The 16,102-nt window shown below is 38.9% G+C and overlaps 1 protein-coding gene across 3 annotated transcripts in view; it reads left to right on the forward strand.

Annotated features, from left to right (window-relative positions):
• GABRG2 (gamma-aminobutyric acid type A receptor subunit gamma2) overlaps window positions 1-16,102 on the forward strand; it is a 553,433-nt gene that overhangs the window by 525,036 nt on the left and 12,295 nt on the right. For all 3 annotated transcript variants that reach the window (XM_086931400.1, XM_086931401.1, XM_086931402.1), the window contains 2 exons: window positions 6,178-6,330; window positions 11,693-11,898. In XM_086931400.1, coding sequence (XP_086787526.1) covers window positions 6,178-6,330; window positions 11,693-11,898 — 359 coding nt within the window. The remainder of the gene's footprint in view (window positions 1-6,177; window positions 6,331-11,692; window positions 11,899-16,102) is intronic.

A 16,102-nucleotide genomic window follows, 5' to 3' on the forward strand; every position in this document is an offset into this window, starting at 1 on the left:
GTTGACAGCCAATGAGCATGCTGCTTTCCTGTGAAAGGCATGCTGATTGGCTGTCACTGTCTGTCAACACTCCAAACCAGAAAGTGTTGGCAGCCATCTTGTGCCTCGGTAGAACCAAGGCACAAGAAAGCAGTGAAACAAAGGTGCAAAACACGCAAAGGGGGCAGGGTAGAGGCACCCTGACCCCCTAGGGCTGCTCAGGGGGTCCCACAAGGCCCCCCCAAAAATATTTTTTTTTCTCGAAAAAACGCGGGGGTACCCACACCGTACGCGCACCGTACGTGCACATGCGCGTACCCCCGTGGTTTTTTGGAGAAAAAAAACTTGGGGGGGACCTGGGGGGCCTTGAGGGACCCCCTGAGCAGCCCTAGGGGGTCATGGTGCTTCTACCTTGCCCCCTTTTTCAGTTCTATACGTTTGTTTTTCTGCTTTCCTGTGCCTCAGTCTACCGAGGCACAAGATGGCTGCCAACAATTTCTGTTTTGGAATGTTCACAGACAGTAGCAGCCAATCAGCATGCAGCTCGTACTTGGGAAGGTACAGAGTACAGTAAGCTTACGTGCACTCACGGTGTCCCACTCATAGATATATCATTTGGAAAAATTGAATTTTCCCAACAACTACTTAGGGATTTTCACCAAATATACAAAAGGCACTTCTGCATACCAGGCTCTACCATTTTGCCAAGTTTCGTATAATTCCATTCAGCCGTTCGGGCTGTAGTCCTGTCTAAAGGTCCTATGGGTAATTGCATTGGACTCAATTTCACATTCAATTTTCTCAAAAACTACTGGAGGGATTTACACCAAACATACAAAAGGCACAGCTGCATACCAGTCCCTACCATTTTGCAAAATCTGGTGTAATTCCAATCAGCCGTTCGAGCTGTAACCTTGTCAGAATGGAAATTTACATGGGGAAAACACGTTTTGGGACCCCCCTTTTTTCTCGGCCCCCGCTTGACGAATCCCCCCCGAAACATTCAGGGAAGGAGCGGAGCGCAGTGAGGCAAATTTAAGGAAAATTACAGGCAGATCCCTCAATCGGCGCAAAAGTTATTCCCAATAGAATGTTCGGAATTTCCTATAGTAACTAGGTCCTAACTATATATACCTACTGGTGGCCGTATATATATAATCTATCTGAAGATGTTCATTGTATTATCACATAAATGATATCATCAGTGATGTAATCAGTAATGTAAAATGAGATGTCAGTGATGTCATCAGTGATGTCATTTGAGATGTCATCAGTGATGTCATCAGTGATGTCACTGACCATGTCATGAATGATGTAATATGTGACAGCAGTGGATTGCGGGTCCGCGATATATAGTTAGTGCAACTATATGGAATTTCAATGGTTTTGTGCGAATAAAATAAGGTTTTGTAAATGCTAATCCCTAACTATATATGGTCTATAACCTATGGTTTATTCAGTGAATATATATATATATATATATATATATATATATATATATATATATATATATATATATATATATATATATATATATATATATTACCTACTGGCGGTCGCCAGTAGGTATATATAGTTAGGATTTTTTCTCTATGGGATTTTTGAAAATTCTATGTCTAATAACTTTGGCGTTTGTGGACGGAATTGGCAGACATTTTCAGGAAATGGAACATTTTGTTCCTGTGCAGCCCCTGACAATTTGGGGGGGTTTCATCAAGGGGGGGCCGAGAAAAAAGGGGGGTCCCAAAACGCGTTTTTCCCATGTTAATTTCCATAGGGCGGTTGGCCTCACTTTTAGCTCGAACGGCTGAATGGATTTGCACGAAACTTGGCAAAATTGTAGGGACTGTTAGCCCGATGTGCCTTTGCTAGGTCTCAATATATGTGCTCCAGTGGATTTTGAGTAATTTAGGTTCAAAAAAAGATATATATCTGGGCGGAGCCTAACCACACATCTGATCTGATTGGCTGTCAGCACTTCATCCAAGAAGTGTTGGCAGCCATCTTGGGACCAATATACATGATAGCACCTCATTAAAAAGCATTGTAGTTAATAGAGGGTTTTAGGACTTTAGTTACATTATAAATCATTTGTTGATGGTACCATACTCGTTTTAGGAATTGTGGTGGGTTCTAAGGTGATTTTACCATGTGAAAAAACCTTCTGCTGTGATATCATGAATATTGTTTGAAAGAAAACTAATATCTCATGATTTTCCCACAGTGGTTTGGAAGGGGATCTATAAGCTAAACTGAAAGCATATTTTCTGTAAATTCACATTATCTTTCTCAGTCATGTGAAAATGAAGTCTGACATTCTCAGTAAAACATGTACATCCAACAAGGACAGAGACTGTCAGTTGATTCCTTTGTGTTCTACTGCAGCCTCCTAGAGTGTTCTAAAGAACAACTAGAGTGCTAACAGTCCTACTTATTACAAAGGTATGGCACACCTGAAGCCATCTTGATTGGAATAAAGTGGTAACTCTTAAAACATTTAATTTAAAAAGAAACAACATGAGGGGGTATATTTTGCCATAGAAAGTATGATTAGTGCTGCAGAATGAAAAATTAGGGCACATTTTGAGTGACTTCTCAAATCCTTTTCTATTTCATTAAAACATTCTGACATGCAGTCTCCCAAAATGGCCACCAGAGACAAAAGAGCCCAAATGTAGCCCAAATATCACCCAGATGTAGCCCAAGTATAGCCCAATGACAGAATGTCCCAGAGTGTTCTAAAGAACAACTAGAGCGCTAACAGTCCTACTTATTAAAAAGGTATGGCACACCTGAAGCCATCTTGATTGGAATAAAGTGGTAACTCTTAAAACATTTAATTTAAAAAGGAACAAAATGAAGGGGTATATTTTGCCTTATGAATTATGATTAGTGCTGCAGAAAGAAAAATTAGGGCACATTTTGAGTGCCTTCTCAAACCCTCTTCAATTTCATTAAAAAATTCTGACATACAGTCTCCCAAGATGGCCACCAGAGACAAAAGAGCCTAAATATAGCCCAAATATCACCCAGATGTACCCCAAGTATAGCCCAATGACATAATGTCCCAGAGTGTTCTAAAGAACAACTAGAGCGCTAACAGTCTTACTTATGACAAAAGTATGGCACACCAGAAGCCATCTTGATTGGAATGAAGTGGTAAGTCTGACAACACTCAATTTAAAAAGGAACAACATGAGGGGGTTAATTTTGCCATAGAAAGTATGATTAGTGCTTCAGAAAGAAAAATTAGGGATCATTTTGAGTGACTTCTCAAATCCTCTTCTATTTCATTAAAAAAATTCTGACATGCAGACTGAAACATGCACTTTGAATACCAGCAGCAGACGTCCCTGGTGAGCAGTAGCTTTACTACAGTGATCTAATGTGCAACTAGAGTGCTAACATTCAGAATTTATGGCAAATGTGTGACACATCTGAATGCCTTCTTGATGGAACCAAAGTAAACAAGCATTGAAAATGCAATAGATCTCGCCCTCGTTTAAGTTAAAGCCATTCTGTTTGTAATGAGGTGGCTTTTTAGCTTTGCTTTTATTAGTGTTTTTTCAACTTTCATGTAAATAACATGCATCTGTATGCATATAAGTATATGTATGCATGCATTTATGTTTGTATTTATATAGATATACAGATGATATATGTTTATATATGTATGTATATATATATATTCACTGAAAAAACCATAGGCTATAGACCATATATAGTTAGGAATTAGCATTTACAAAACCTTGAATATTCACTGAAAAAACCATAGGTTATAGACCATATATAGTTAGGAATTAGCATTTACAAAACCTTGAAAATTCACTGAAAAAACCATAGGTTATAGACCATATATAGTTAGGAATTCGCATTTACAAAACCTTATTTTACTCACACAAAACCATTGAAATTCCATATATAGTTAGTTGCACTAACTATATATCGCGCACCTGCAATCCACTGCTGATGATATCACATATTACATCATTCATGACATGGTCAGTGACATCACTGATGACATCACTGATGACATCTCAAATGACATCACTGATGACATCACTGATGACAACATCCAGTGACTGTATGTTTCTGTAAAGTTAAAATATGTCTTACATATTGAAGAATGAGTGGATGTATAAGTGTCTGGATGAAGGATTTAGTAGGTGCATGACTGACTGTGTGAGTGAGTGATTAAATGTGTCTCACTGAGTGCATGGGTTAGTGACTAAACTGTCTTAATTTGTGCATCATTATGTCTGTTGTTCTGTAAACTGTTGCATGTGTTGATAAGTAGCTATATGAGTAACTATATGGGTTATTGATTGGTTGCCCAAGTATTTGTATGGGAGACTGAGTGTGTGTGTGGGTGGCTGGGAGGTGTATGACTCTGTGCATAGATGTGTGAGCAGTTGATTCTCTAGATGTATGGTTTCAAAAGTGCATGTGGAAACAGCTGTATGGGCGGTTGACTGTGTGCATGAGTGTATTGGTGAGTGAATGGATATCTCAGTGCTACATGTCAAAGTAAGTACATATGTAAAACACAGTACATGTGAGAGTTGGCATATATAAATAACTGTGCATAAGAGCCAGTGAATGTGTGAGTGGCTGTATGGATCATTGTGAACTTGTATCAGGGATTGTATAAGAGAGTAAATATGTGTTAGTATATGTTTGAATAAGTAAAGTTTGTATAACTGTATAGTTGAGGAAATGGAGGTGTGATTGATTCTTTGCATGACTGACTAGGTGTGTGAGTAACTCCATGGATGAGTGACAGTCTGTGAGTGTCTGTTTACACTGATTGTATCTAAGGTTATATTAGAGTCTGAAGAGGTTCATCGTATTATCACATGAATGATATCATCAGTGATGTGATCAGTAATGTCAAATGAGATGTCATCAGTGATGTCATCAGTGATGTCATTTGAGATGTCATCAGTGATGTCATTTGAGATATCAGTGATGTCATCAGTGATGTCACTGACCATGTCATGAATGATGTAATATGTGACATCATCAGCAGTGGATTGCGGGTGCGCGATATATAGTTAGTGCAACTAACTATATATGGAATTTCAATGGTTTTGTGTGAGTAAAATAAGGTTTTGTAAATGCGAATTCCTAACTATATATGGTCTATAACCTATGGTTTTTTCAGTGAATATATATATATATATATATATATATATTTATATTTATATATTTATATTTAAAATGCCTGATCAATGGCTAAATGCTTCCAAATGACAGAATCTCATACCTTGTATAGTATTAGCTAGAATGCTTTGGTGGGAGTGACTACTTTCACAGAAGGATTTCTTTTAGAGTTTGAGTGTCTCTGGAACAGGATTTTCTCATGCAGAGTCTTGTACAATAATTTAGTAAAGCTGTGACCTTGTGAATATGCTGCACCCTAAAATCCATCCATGACATTTCATCACTGAATAGAGCCGAATGAGTTCAGCGGCAAAGTAAACCGGAAATACAGCTCAGCTGAAGATAGACCATTGTTTTTTTAACGTTCTTCTATCCTGCATCTCTTGTCGCATTTTTTGCGGTATTATTTATGGTGATGTAGAGATTCTCATCTCTAATGGAGTACTTCTCAGTGCTCCCCATTTTATTCCAGCCGCGGCCCATGGAGGGTGTTCCGTGGAGCATTTTGCGATACAGGGCGCGCAACGAAATTTGTTTATTTAATTTACTTTAATTGTTTACTTACTTGCAATCATCCATATTCCGGTGTTTACCACCCCCCACCCTGCCCCTCCCCCGCCCCGCCTGTCTGCCCCACGGAATTCCCTCCATGGGCCGCAGCTGTTTTATTCACAGCTGACCTGCCATTTAGACACTGCCTTCCTGCATTAAGAATTTCGTTGGCACAATGAGCCATGTTTAAAAAAAATGAAGCTTTTGATCATTCACCTCAGTTATAAGTCTGCCATTTGATGCATCTGTCTGAATATTAAACAGCATTTGAAATTATTTTGGAGACAACACCTTTGATCCACAGAAATTGAGATTTTGAAATAAAGGGAAAATAATACGAGTGAATGTGTAAATGTAACACTACATGAACTAACCATCTGCAGATGTAGGTATGAATACGATGAATTATGTGAGCAAAAGAAATTACTTTGTGAGAACTTCTCCTCATGTTCTAATTATCTTGTGAAATGCTTTACTTTCCAGGAGACTACGTGGTTATGGCGGTCTTGTTTGACTTGAGCAGGAGGATGGGGTACTTCACAATTCAGACCTACATTCCCTGCACCCTCATTGTCGTTCTCTCGTGGGTATCTTTTTGGATTAACAAGGATTCTGTTCCAGCCAGAACGTCGCTTGGTAAGATGCTTTCTTCACACCAGTTTGCCGTTGTTTCACTGTCCCATTCTGATTTGGAGCAGTGCCACTTGGGTTGCCTAATTACAAGTTTTACTAGGTGCAGAAGTTAATCTGGCAAAACCTACAAATGTGTTTTCTCAGGAGGAAAATAGGCATAGGATTTGGGGCAGGAATCAGACCTAAATCATTATGTCCCGCGCCAGATATAAATAAAATAATGTAAAAAATATTAAATATTAAAAATAACTTCAAAAAAAATATTTGGATTTAATATACATTTTAATAAACATAAGAAATGCATTCCCATAAGCAATTTCTGAAGGCATACAAAGCAACCATAATGGAGGAAAGGAAAAATACTACTCAAAGATCACTGGGGATACCACTGCTCCCAAGGAGCTCTTTAAAATATTTAACTCCCTTATGGCCCCGATAGTCTCTGATAAAGTGGAACCGTCACAGAAGGTCTGTGATCGTTTATCCTCCTTTTTCTGCTCTAGAATTTCTGATATTTATGATCAGCTGCAACTTCTTAATGCCAATCAGGTATTGGATCCCCCCGCCAATGTTTGCCTGAACAACTCTTTCAACAGTGTGACCTCAGCAAGATTTTGCACCTTTCCAACGTTATCACCTATATCTGTAAACCTCTTGCTTGAAGGTATTAAGTCTGGGTCACCCTTGGATCCATGTCCTCTCAAAGTTGTAAAAATAGCTAAAGAGGTCTTGACCCCGCATCTCACAATGGTTCTGAACCTGGAAGGCTGCGGTGGTACGGCCCATCCTTAAAAAGCCCTCTCTAGATTCACAAAATCTAAAAAACTTTCGTCCTATTTCCCTGCTGCCTCTCCCTGCAAAAATGATTGAATTCCATCTGAACTCACATCTGATTGCTGAGGGACTACAATATCCTGGATGGCCCCCAATATGGTTTCAGACGGGCGCATAGCACGCAGACGGCTCTTACCATGGTGTTGGACGATATACGAGCTCACGTGGATGCAGGGTATACCACTCTCCTAATTTTACTCGACATCACTGCCGCGTTCAACACCCTGTCCCCTCTGAGACTGGTGGAGCGCCTCAAGGAGATAGGGGTTGGCGTCCGGGCCTGGGATCTCCTCGCCTCTTTTCTTAGTCAGTGGTCTCAAACCATTAGATTGGGCAACTTTTACTCTGAGTCCTGCCCCCTTGTCTGCGGAATGCCTCAGGGCCCGTCTCTGAGCCCCACCCTTTTTAATATCTATGTGACCCCGTTGGAAAGGGTGGTGCAATCTTTTGGACTTGAGGTGCTGTCCTATTCGGATGACACGCAGATCATGGTTTCTATCACCCAAAAGTCCAGGGATGCTGCACATAACTTTAAGAACTGTATGACTGCTGTCTCCTCATGGATGGTTCAAAATTACCTCAAACTTAACGGTGAGAAGACAGAGTTCTTGATCTTCGAGACAGCTTTGACATCTGGTCCAGTAAATGGTGGCCCATCTCCCTCGGTTCCTGTCCCACTCCTGTCTCCCAGGGGAAAAATCTTGAGGTGGTGCTTGATGACGACCTTTCCATGTCTCGCCAGGTCTCCAGAACAGTTGCCACTTGTTTTAGACTTATCTGAGTGATAAGAAAGATCTCCCAGTTTTTGTCCGCCGAAGCCTGAAAAAAGGTCGTTGTGGCCCTAATTTTGGCTAGGCTGGACTACTGCAATGCTCTTTATCTGGGAATAGATAAGGGCCAGCTGCGCCGCCTACAGCTGGTACAAAACACCACTGCTAGGCTGGTACTGGATATTCCCAAACGTTATTCGGCCTCTTCTGCTCTCAGTTCATTGCATTGGCTTCCAGTAGACCGCAGAGTCCTGTTTAAGCCTCTTTGCCTCACCCATAATAAATACTATGGACAGGGCCCTGTGGGCATAAAGAATGTTTTCCACAGCAATGCCCATGCTAGGAATCTCAGGGCAGCCAATAAAAATCTGCTTCTGTTTCCTAGATTTAAAAAGATGAGATGGGGGGGGGAGAGCTTTTTCACATGCTGCGGCTAAATGTGTGGAACGCTCTCCCCGTTTACCTTTCGGGTCAACAAGCTCACTCAAATTTTCGTAAGACCCTTAAGACCTGGTTGTTTCCTGTAAAACAAAGCCGAGTATGTATGCTGGCTGTGCCTGCAGGCCCATCTGTTCAGAGTGCCTTGATGCCCTTGGGCTTAGTCCGCGCTTTACAAATACCCTTTCATTTCATTTCATTTAATAAAAAACACATACATACATAATATGTAATATATAAATATAATTTTTTAACTTTAAAACAATGAATAAACTATTAATATTAATTTATTTTGAAACTTTATAAATATATAAAAATTTACAAATAAATATATATATAAACAACTATAACATAAAATCTAATTAGAATAACATTATAATATAAATTAGAACATTAAAATATTGAATAGTCTTTAAACTTACATTTTGCACTGCGTTGAGTGTATCAGTAGGAAAAATGTTAGATAGCAAAGGGGTGAAAATAACTATTCCCACTCTAGTGAGTACAACAGTAGGGAAAATGTTGGATAGCAAAGGGGTAAAAAATACTATTCTATCTCCACTGAGTGCAACAGTAGGGAAAGTGTTGGATAGCGGAGGGGTAAACCTTATTATACCCACTCCAGTGAGTGCAACAGTAGGGAAATATTTGGTTAAGGGAGGGGTAAAAAATACTATTCCCACTCCAGTGAGTGCAACAGTAGGGAAAGTGTTGGATAGCGGAGAAGTAAAAATTACTATTCCCATGCCAGTGAGGGCAACAGTAGGGAAAGTGTTGGATTGTAGAGGGATACAAATTAATATTCCCATTGGAATCAGTTCCAAATTAAAAACAAATAAAATATCAACTACAACACAAAGGATAAAAAATAGAAAAAACAGAAAACATATATAAAAATATACAAATTTACAAAAGATAGAATCACATTATAATGTTAAAAAGATCTAACAAATACCTAGACCGATTTTTCTTTAATTTAAAATAATTTACAAACAAATACCTATGTTTAGTAAAAATTATTCATAATCAAAAACATTAATTATTACATACATGTAATCTTTTTTATTTCTTACTCTATAACACCACACAATTCACTACACATGTCTACATTTTTTTAAATGTACCTCCATAATTAACATAATTATTTATCAATTAAAGAATTATTATTAATTAACAAAATAATTAAAACAGATTAGAATTAAATTACTCCCCAAACGGTATCCCTATCAAACCAAAACCCACACACAAAATAAAATAAACAAATAGCATAAATATTTTTTAATTGATGAATTAACATTAATTATCACTTACTTTTTAATCAATTAAACATAAATTACTTTCCACCCTCTACCCCAATAAACACCAAAACCCACACCTAAAAATGATTGCACGATTTTCATAACTAATTTTACATTAATATATTAAGATCAATTAAAACAACTTATTAATTAACTTAAACAAATTTACTTCCCACCCCTTACCACTATAAACCCCACAACTCACATCCTAAATTATTACACAATTGCAATATTTAAATTTGAAAGAATTAATTAGCATTAATTAACAAATCTTTATTAATTACTTATAAATAAACTACTTCCCATCCTATTCCCCTAAAAACACCACCAGCTCCTAAAAAAATAACATAATTAATATAAATATTTACCAATTAATTAATTAATAATAATTAACATGAATTAAAAATAAATAATACATGCATTCCCACAATTAACACTATAAAATATAAGTTAAATAAATATTAATCAATAAAACGTATTAATAGATTTATTATAATTAAATCACTTCCCACCCTATTCCCCTATAAACCCACAACCCACTCTTAAAAAAATTACACAAATACCATCATTACCAATTAATTAATAATAATTAACAACTAATTATAAAATAATTAATAATAAATTGATTCCCACACTTAACACTATAAAATGTAAATTCAATAAATACTAATAAATATAAAATAATAAAAATTGTATTATATTTAAATTACTTCCCACCCTATTCCACTATAAAACCACAACCCACTACAGGACTAAAAAACTGAAAATGTAATTAAAATAAAATTAATACCTACTAAAAATGTAACACATATATTAACGAAAGCAATACTTATACAAAAATAGTTCTTTTGAAATACATACTAAAATACTCTTGCTGTCGATAATTCTGTATCACCACATTTCCAACTCGTTATTTGTGTATGTCGACATTTAAAACTCGATATTCTGTCTGTGCTCCCCTAACCAGAATCCCACCAGGCAAAATTGTTTCTCCATCATTCTCTATTCAATCCTTTCTGGTATGTGTTACCATGGCATAGCATATCAACTATTCTCACACTGGCCCTGATAAACACAATTATATGATGCCCACATTACTCAAACATTATTTCATTACAATAGGAGATGACCATAGAACGAAAGTGCAAGTTTATTTAGGACCTGAGGAATACCATGTATTTGGCAGAGAAGTGACAAGACAGACTAGACTATCTCTTGAGTTAGTAAAGAGAATTGCAAAGATTTTTCCATTCACTATGGTTCTGGCTGACCCATCTCTATATTCAGAGAGCATATACTCTACTCAATACGTTACTCTTGCCACAACACATCTTCCAATAAAACCTGTTTGGGCCAATTGAAGATATTGGGGTTCATTAGGATCTTGGGCGGATCACCACTGCCGCATGGCGATGGTGATCTGCCCGAGATCCGTTCCCGCCCGCCATCCATTTCCATCCACCATATTACCATGGCGGGGGACTGAGGCGGACAGAAAGACCATCCGCCGCTTTTCCGCCCGGTCAACAAGTCGACCGGGCGGAAAAGAGTTTAATATGGTGGCAGTGTCTGTTAGATACTGCCAGCCATATTAACTTGGGGCCAGAAACATGCCTTTCCGTGGCAGCATTGCTGCTCCGGAAAGGCATGCGGGAATTGCTTGCGGGGCCCGTTGCGGGCCCCAGGGACTCAGGGGGGTGGAGGTGCACATGGGTGGTACCATAAACCCCACTGCAGTTCCATGCACAGCATGGCAGGCAGCTCAAACAGCAGTAGAAGATAAAATGACTCCCTGTGATATGATTTCGCATGCTGGCACATGGATGGCAGAATGCAAGACTGTGATGGCAGAAGGCAAGATGGTTCTCATATGTCAAACAGTCATGCTTTCCCATGCTTTCTAACTGTCTCTCTATCTATTGATCTCCCTCTCTCTCTCTCTCTCTCTCTCTCCTTCTCTTTCTAACTCCATCGGCCCCAGGTATTAATGAATAAACTCACATGCTCATTGTCTTTTCTCCTCAGGTATCACAACAGTCCTGACCATGACCACCCTGAGCACAATTGCACGAAAGTCTCTTCCTAAAGTCTCCTATGTGACTGCAATGGATCTCTTCGTCTCTGTCTGCTTCATTTTTGTATTTGCTGCCCTAGTGGAGTATGGGACCCTGCATTATTTTGTCAACTACAGAAGGCCATCCAAGGATAAAGACAAAAAGAAGAAAAATCCGGTAGGCAACGCCCATCAACCAAACATACTATGCACGGGCCCTTTAAATGAAGGTTTAGGCGTAGCACTGCCATTATTAACTCCATCGCTGCGTGCAAGATTCCCCTCCTGTGCTGGGCCCCAATGTAAATGGGTGTGGTCATGACGAGCTCAGCTCGTCATGAGCACACAAGAGGTATACCTCATGACGAGATGAGGTCGGTACGAGCATCGAAGGGGTTAAGCAAGCTTTCGATGGAGCTCTGAATGAAGACTCCACTTTACCTTTTTCACGAAGACCACAGGGATCTTAGTGGCCTATTGGCTCTAAGGTGGACTTTGCTTACATGCAGAATGAGTTTTTTGTAAATTCTCCTGTCCATGGGTCGGTCTCTTATACTGTGCCAGTCAGATGGTTGTTTGAGGTCTCACTGTATCGCTCAAAGCAATTGGGAATTCAGCAAGTGTACAGGGGAGCTATGTTAGGAGGCAGACTTAATTTTATGGTAAAACGACCTCCTGGTTTAGGTATAATCAACTTAGTGTAGTTTATTAGGGTCCACAGTTTCATTGGCAGTGAGCATCTTTCCTTTCTTTGCACCTCAGATAATTCTGCGGACTTCATGAAAGGTTATAAGATTTTTTCTGATAACAATGGGAAAAGAAAAATAGCCATCTATATTGTATTGCTAGATTTATTTGCAAAACTCCATTGCCTGGAGGCCTATGAATTCCAGTGAAATAGTTAAAAAATAGCATTCGCTCTGAGAAGAAACAAATGTAATTACATAGTGCTCTTGGCTATGGCTTTTTCAGTATGAAAATGAAAATTGTAATATATGGAAATTCTTTTTCTATCTGTGTCTTTTTGCATTTGCTCTTCTTTTTGTTTTTTCATTTTATTATGCAACAAAAATGTGCTTTTGGTAATCTCTATATCAATTTTCCCATTTTTCAGTCATACCATGTGATTGTATTCATATAAAGTATGGATGAATATAAAGCCTAGATGTCGTCTTTTTTCTTTTTCCTTGCCTGATTCCCCTGTTCACTGTTTGCTTTCTGATTCACGTAACGCATCTCCTTCCCCTACCACTGACCTCTTCCATAATCATGCCCATTGACTTGTACACCAGCCACATAGCCACACCACGTTTCCTATTTGTAACATCTTTATAAACACACCCCACTTTTCCAGTTCATATTATTTGTACACCATGATTTTTTCCACCAGCACCTGTAAAATATACCTGGACAGTAAAACTCTACCTCTACCTCTTTCCCTACGTCGTCCAGCACTTTTATGTCCATTGCATTTTGCGTACAACGCCTCTTCCGATCTTCTAGTTAGCCCTTCCCCAGTCACCACAACCACAAACAGTCACCCTTCTCTGTTATCCACCAGCCTTCACCCACAGTCTGTGAATTTTCTGCTCTCTCCATTTGTTATATTGCTATCAATTCTCACTGAATGAACATGTACTTATAATGTGATATTTTGAGCATGACTGTATTGATGAAGTTTAACCTACATTTAACCTTTACACAACTTCATTTCACACAACATTCTCCAAGACTTTCTATTGCAATTGAAAAGAACATGTGTGCTCCGAGAGTAGCACCATATTGAGGTAGGAATAAAGAGAAATACTGCGCTGGAAACTCAGCAGCCCAACTAAAGGAGTACCAAACTCTTTGCTCACAACACAGATCATGTTATTTCCTGCAATCAGCTTTTTAATAAAACTACTAGGAAGTTCACTTACATTACATAAGATGAGATCTACTGCCTTCAAGCGTTTTGGAAGTTGGGAGCTATTCTTGCACCAATTTGTCCTTGGGACAATATGTCAACTGGCGTTCCCGCAGCACTAGCACTAATCACGTTTGCATTCACACACCCTGTGATTTGCAGATCACTGGGTTTATGGATGCCAAAGTGTTAAGTGGAATAAATTGAACACATTTTGCGAGTCAGAAAAGCCTTGACCCAAAAAAAGGCTTTTATGATCAATTCGGAATTGCAGCTAGGAGGAATGTGAAAAAAAGAATCTCTTCTAATGTGAACCACCATGGTTAGTATCAATGGTTTGCGACCACAAAGGTGGTGGTAACTGACTCACAAATCGTGTGAATCGAGTAGATCACGTCCTATTTCCTATATGGTGCTGACAAAATATGTAAAAGATTAATTGTAGGTAAAATAAAAATGTGGAAATTGCAAAGGCAAGGACATTATTTACCAGAAGTAGTTCAGCGAACCTAATCTAACCCAGATTTATGACTAGACTTTAGTGAAATCCATTTAAGCCAATACAGTGGTAGAGCGTGATTCATGGAAGACATAGACCTTCTGGTCTAACATTTGACTGATTTTCTTCTGTTATTCCCTCATCGCGTTCTACCATCAGTAAATCCAATCTCCTAATAGCATTTAATTATTTCTGCCTCAGGCTATTCTGTCTGTTAAATGTCCTCTTCTGACTGTAGGCCTTCGCTGCTGTTCAGGTCTACAACTCAGGTATAGTCCACGACAGTGGGCAACACTTCGGTAGTACAGTAGAGTAGCTAGGCAATCTCATTACCAGTGACAAGTGATGTTGTAAGTAGAATGTGAAAAGAAAATTGGATCCACGTGTTGATACCATTATTGCTGAGTTCCATGTATTTTAAATTCTGCAGTACGTTATAAAGTGGAACAATTTATTCTGTCATATCAGGAGATGGTAATAATAATAACATGTATTGAATCCATTACTTATATGTAAACAAACTGCTGCAAAATGTCAAGGAGTCACAGGGCACATTATCAAGACAGCCGATAAAATTATTGCTGTTTTAGCGGCAGAAAACTGCCGCTAAAACGGCGATAATGGGCTTGATAATATGCTCTATGGAATTTCAATTGAAACCCGTGCTAGATGTCCTTCACATCTAACATGGGCTTCAATTGGAATTCCATAGAACATATTATCAAGCCCATTATCGCCGTTTTAGCGGTAGTTTTCTACCGCTAAAATGGCGATAATTTTATCACCTGTCCTGATAATATGCCCCCTCATTTTTAAATACATTTGTGTAGTGGAAAAGTGCATGGTCATGTTCTATTAATTTCTCTTACCACTTCAACTCAGATTTTGCTCCTGGTGGAAGTGCTGCCGGGCAGGGAAGGTGGGTCGGGGGAGGGGCATGGTGGGGGGTAGTAATCCATGGAATACGGCCGAACATAGGTAAGTACATAAATAAATAAACAAAACGAATTACATTGCGCATGCTGCATCGCCATTCGGTGTTGCAATGTGTGCAATGTAATTCATTTTATTTCTTTATTAATGTACTTACCTCCATTCGGCTGTCTTCCGTGGTTTACTACCACTCACCCTGCCCCTCTCCCACTCTGTCCCACTGCCCCTCAGCACTCCCATTACGAGCCGCTACTGCAACAACAGTCACTCTAAAACGTTAATTTGTCTTACTTTTGTGCTTCAGTAGCGGAAATAGAATTTCAGTAATTCCCAACCATGGGTGTTGAGGCCTTTTACTCCAGGTGTCTTGGAAACCCGCCTTACTAAGGGTCATCAATAACTGGACCTACTAACACTTCAGTACTTGACTCTCAGTGGAAGTGCAGGTTGAGCAGTCAAAGGCTTCTCAAGGGATGGGGAGATAGAAGAAGCAGGGTGTGAACACAGGCTCACAACTCAAAATATGTTCAATGGCAGCAATAAATGCTTGTTTAGTCTGTAGGAAATAGGGTTACAGGTTGGAGGGCAGTGGTGAAGCCCTACTCAAACATCAACTACAAGTCCTGTCAGAGTTATATCACAGGCAGATCCTAAATTAACCTGTGCTTAACCCTCTGGTATTTAGACACAAATCAGTCAGGTTTACCTTAGAGACAATGTGTAAAGTATGTATACCGCTCTTCAAACAGTAATAAAGTAAAAACACAACACAAGAAACATTCCACACCAATTCAGAAAAATTTGAGAACAAATTAACAAAAAAAATCAATCAGTAGACCTGAAGATATGCAATTTTAAAGATTTCAGATAAGTATAGCTCCTAAAAACACAAAGAGCCACTCTCGGTTATCTGGTCGTGTGAGACCAGGCAAAAGTCACACATTCAGGACAACCATGAAGAAGCGCGACTGGATACATAGACCAGCTTAGACCCACTGAAAGGGTTACCTTCCAAAGTCAAGTGCAAGGAGTTCTGTCTGT

The sequence above is a fragment of the Lissotriton vulgaris genome, chromosome 7 (assembly GCF_964263255.1).
Source record: "Lissotriton vulgaris chromosome 7, aLisVul1.2, whole genome shotgun sequence".
Taxonomy (NCBI): domain Eukaryota; kingdom Metazoa; phylum Chordata; class Amphibia; order Caudata; family Salamandridae; genus Lissotriton; species Lissotriton vulgaris.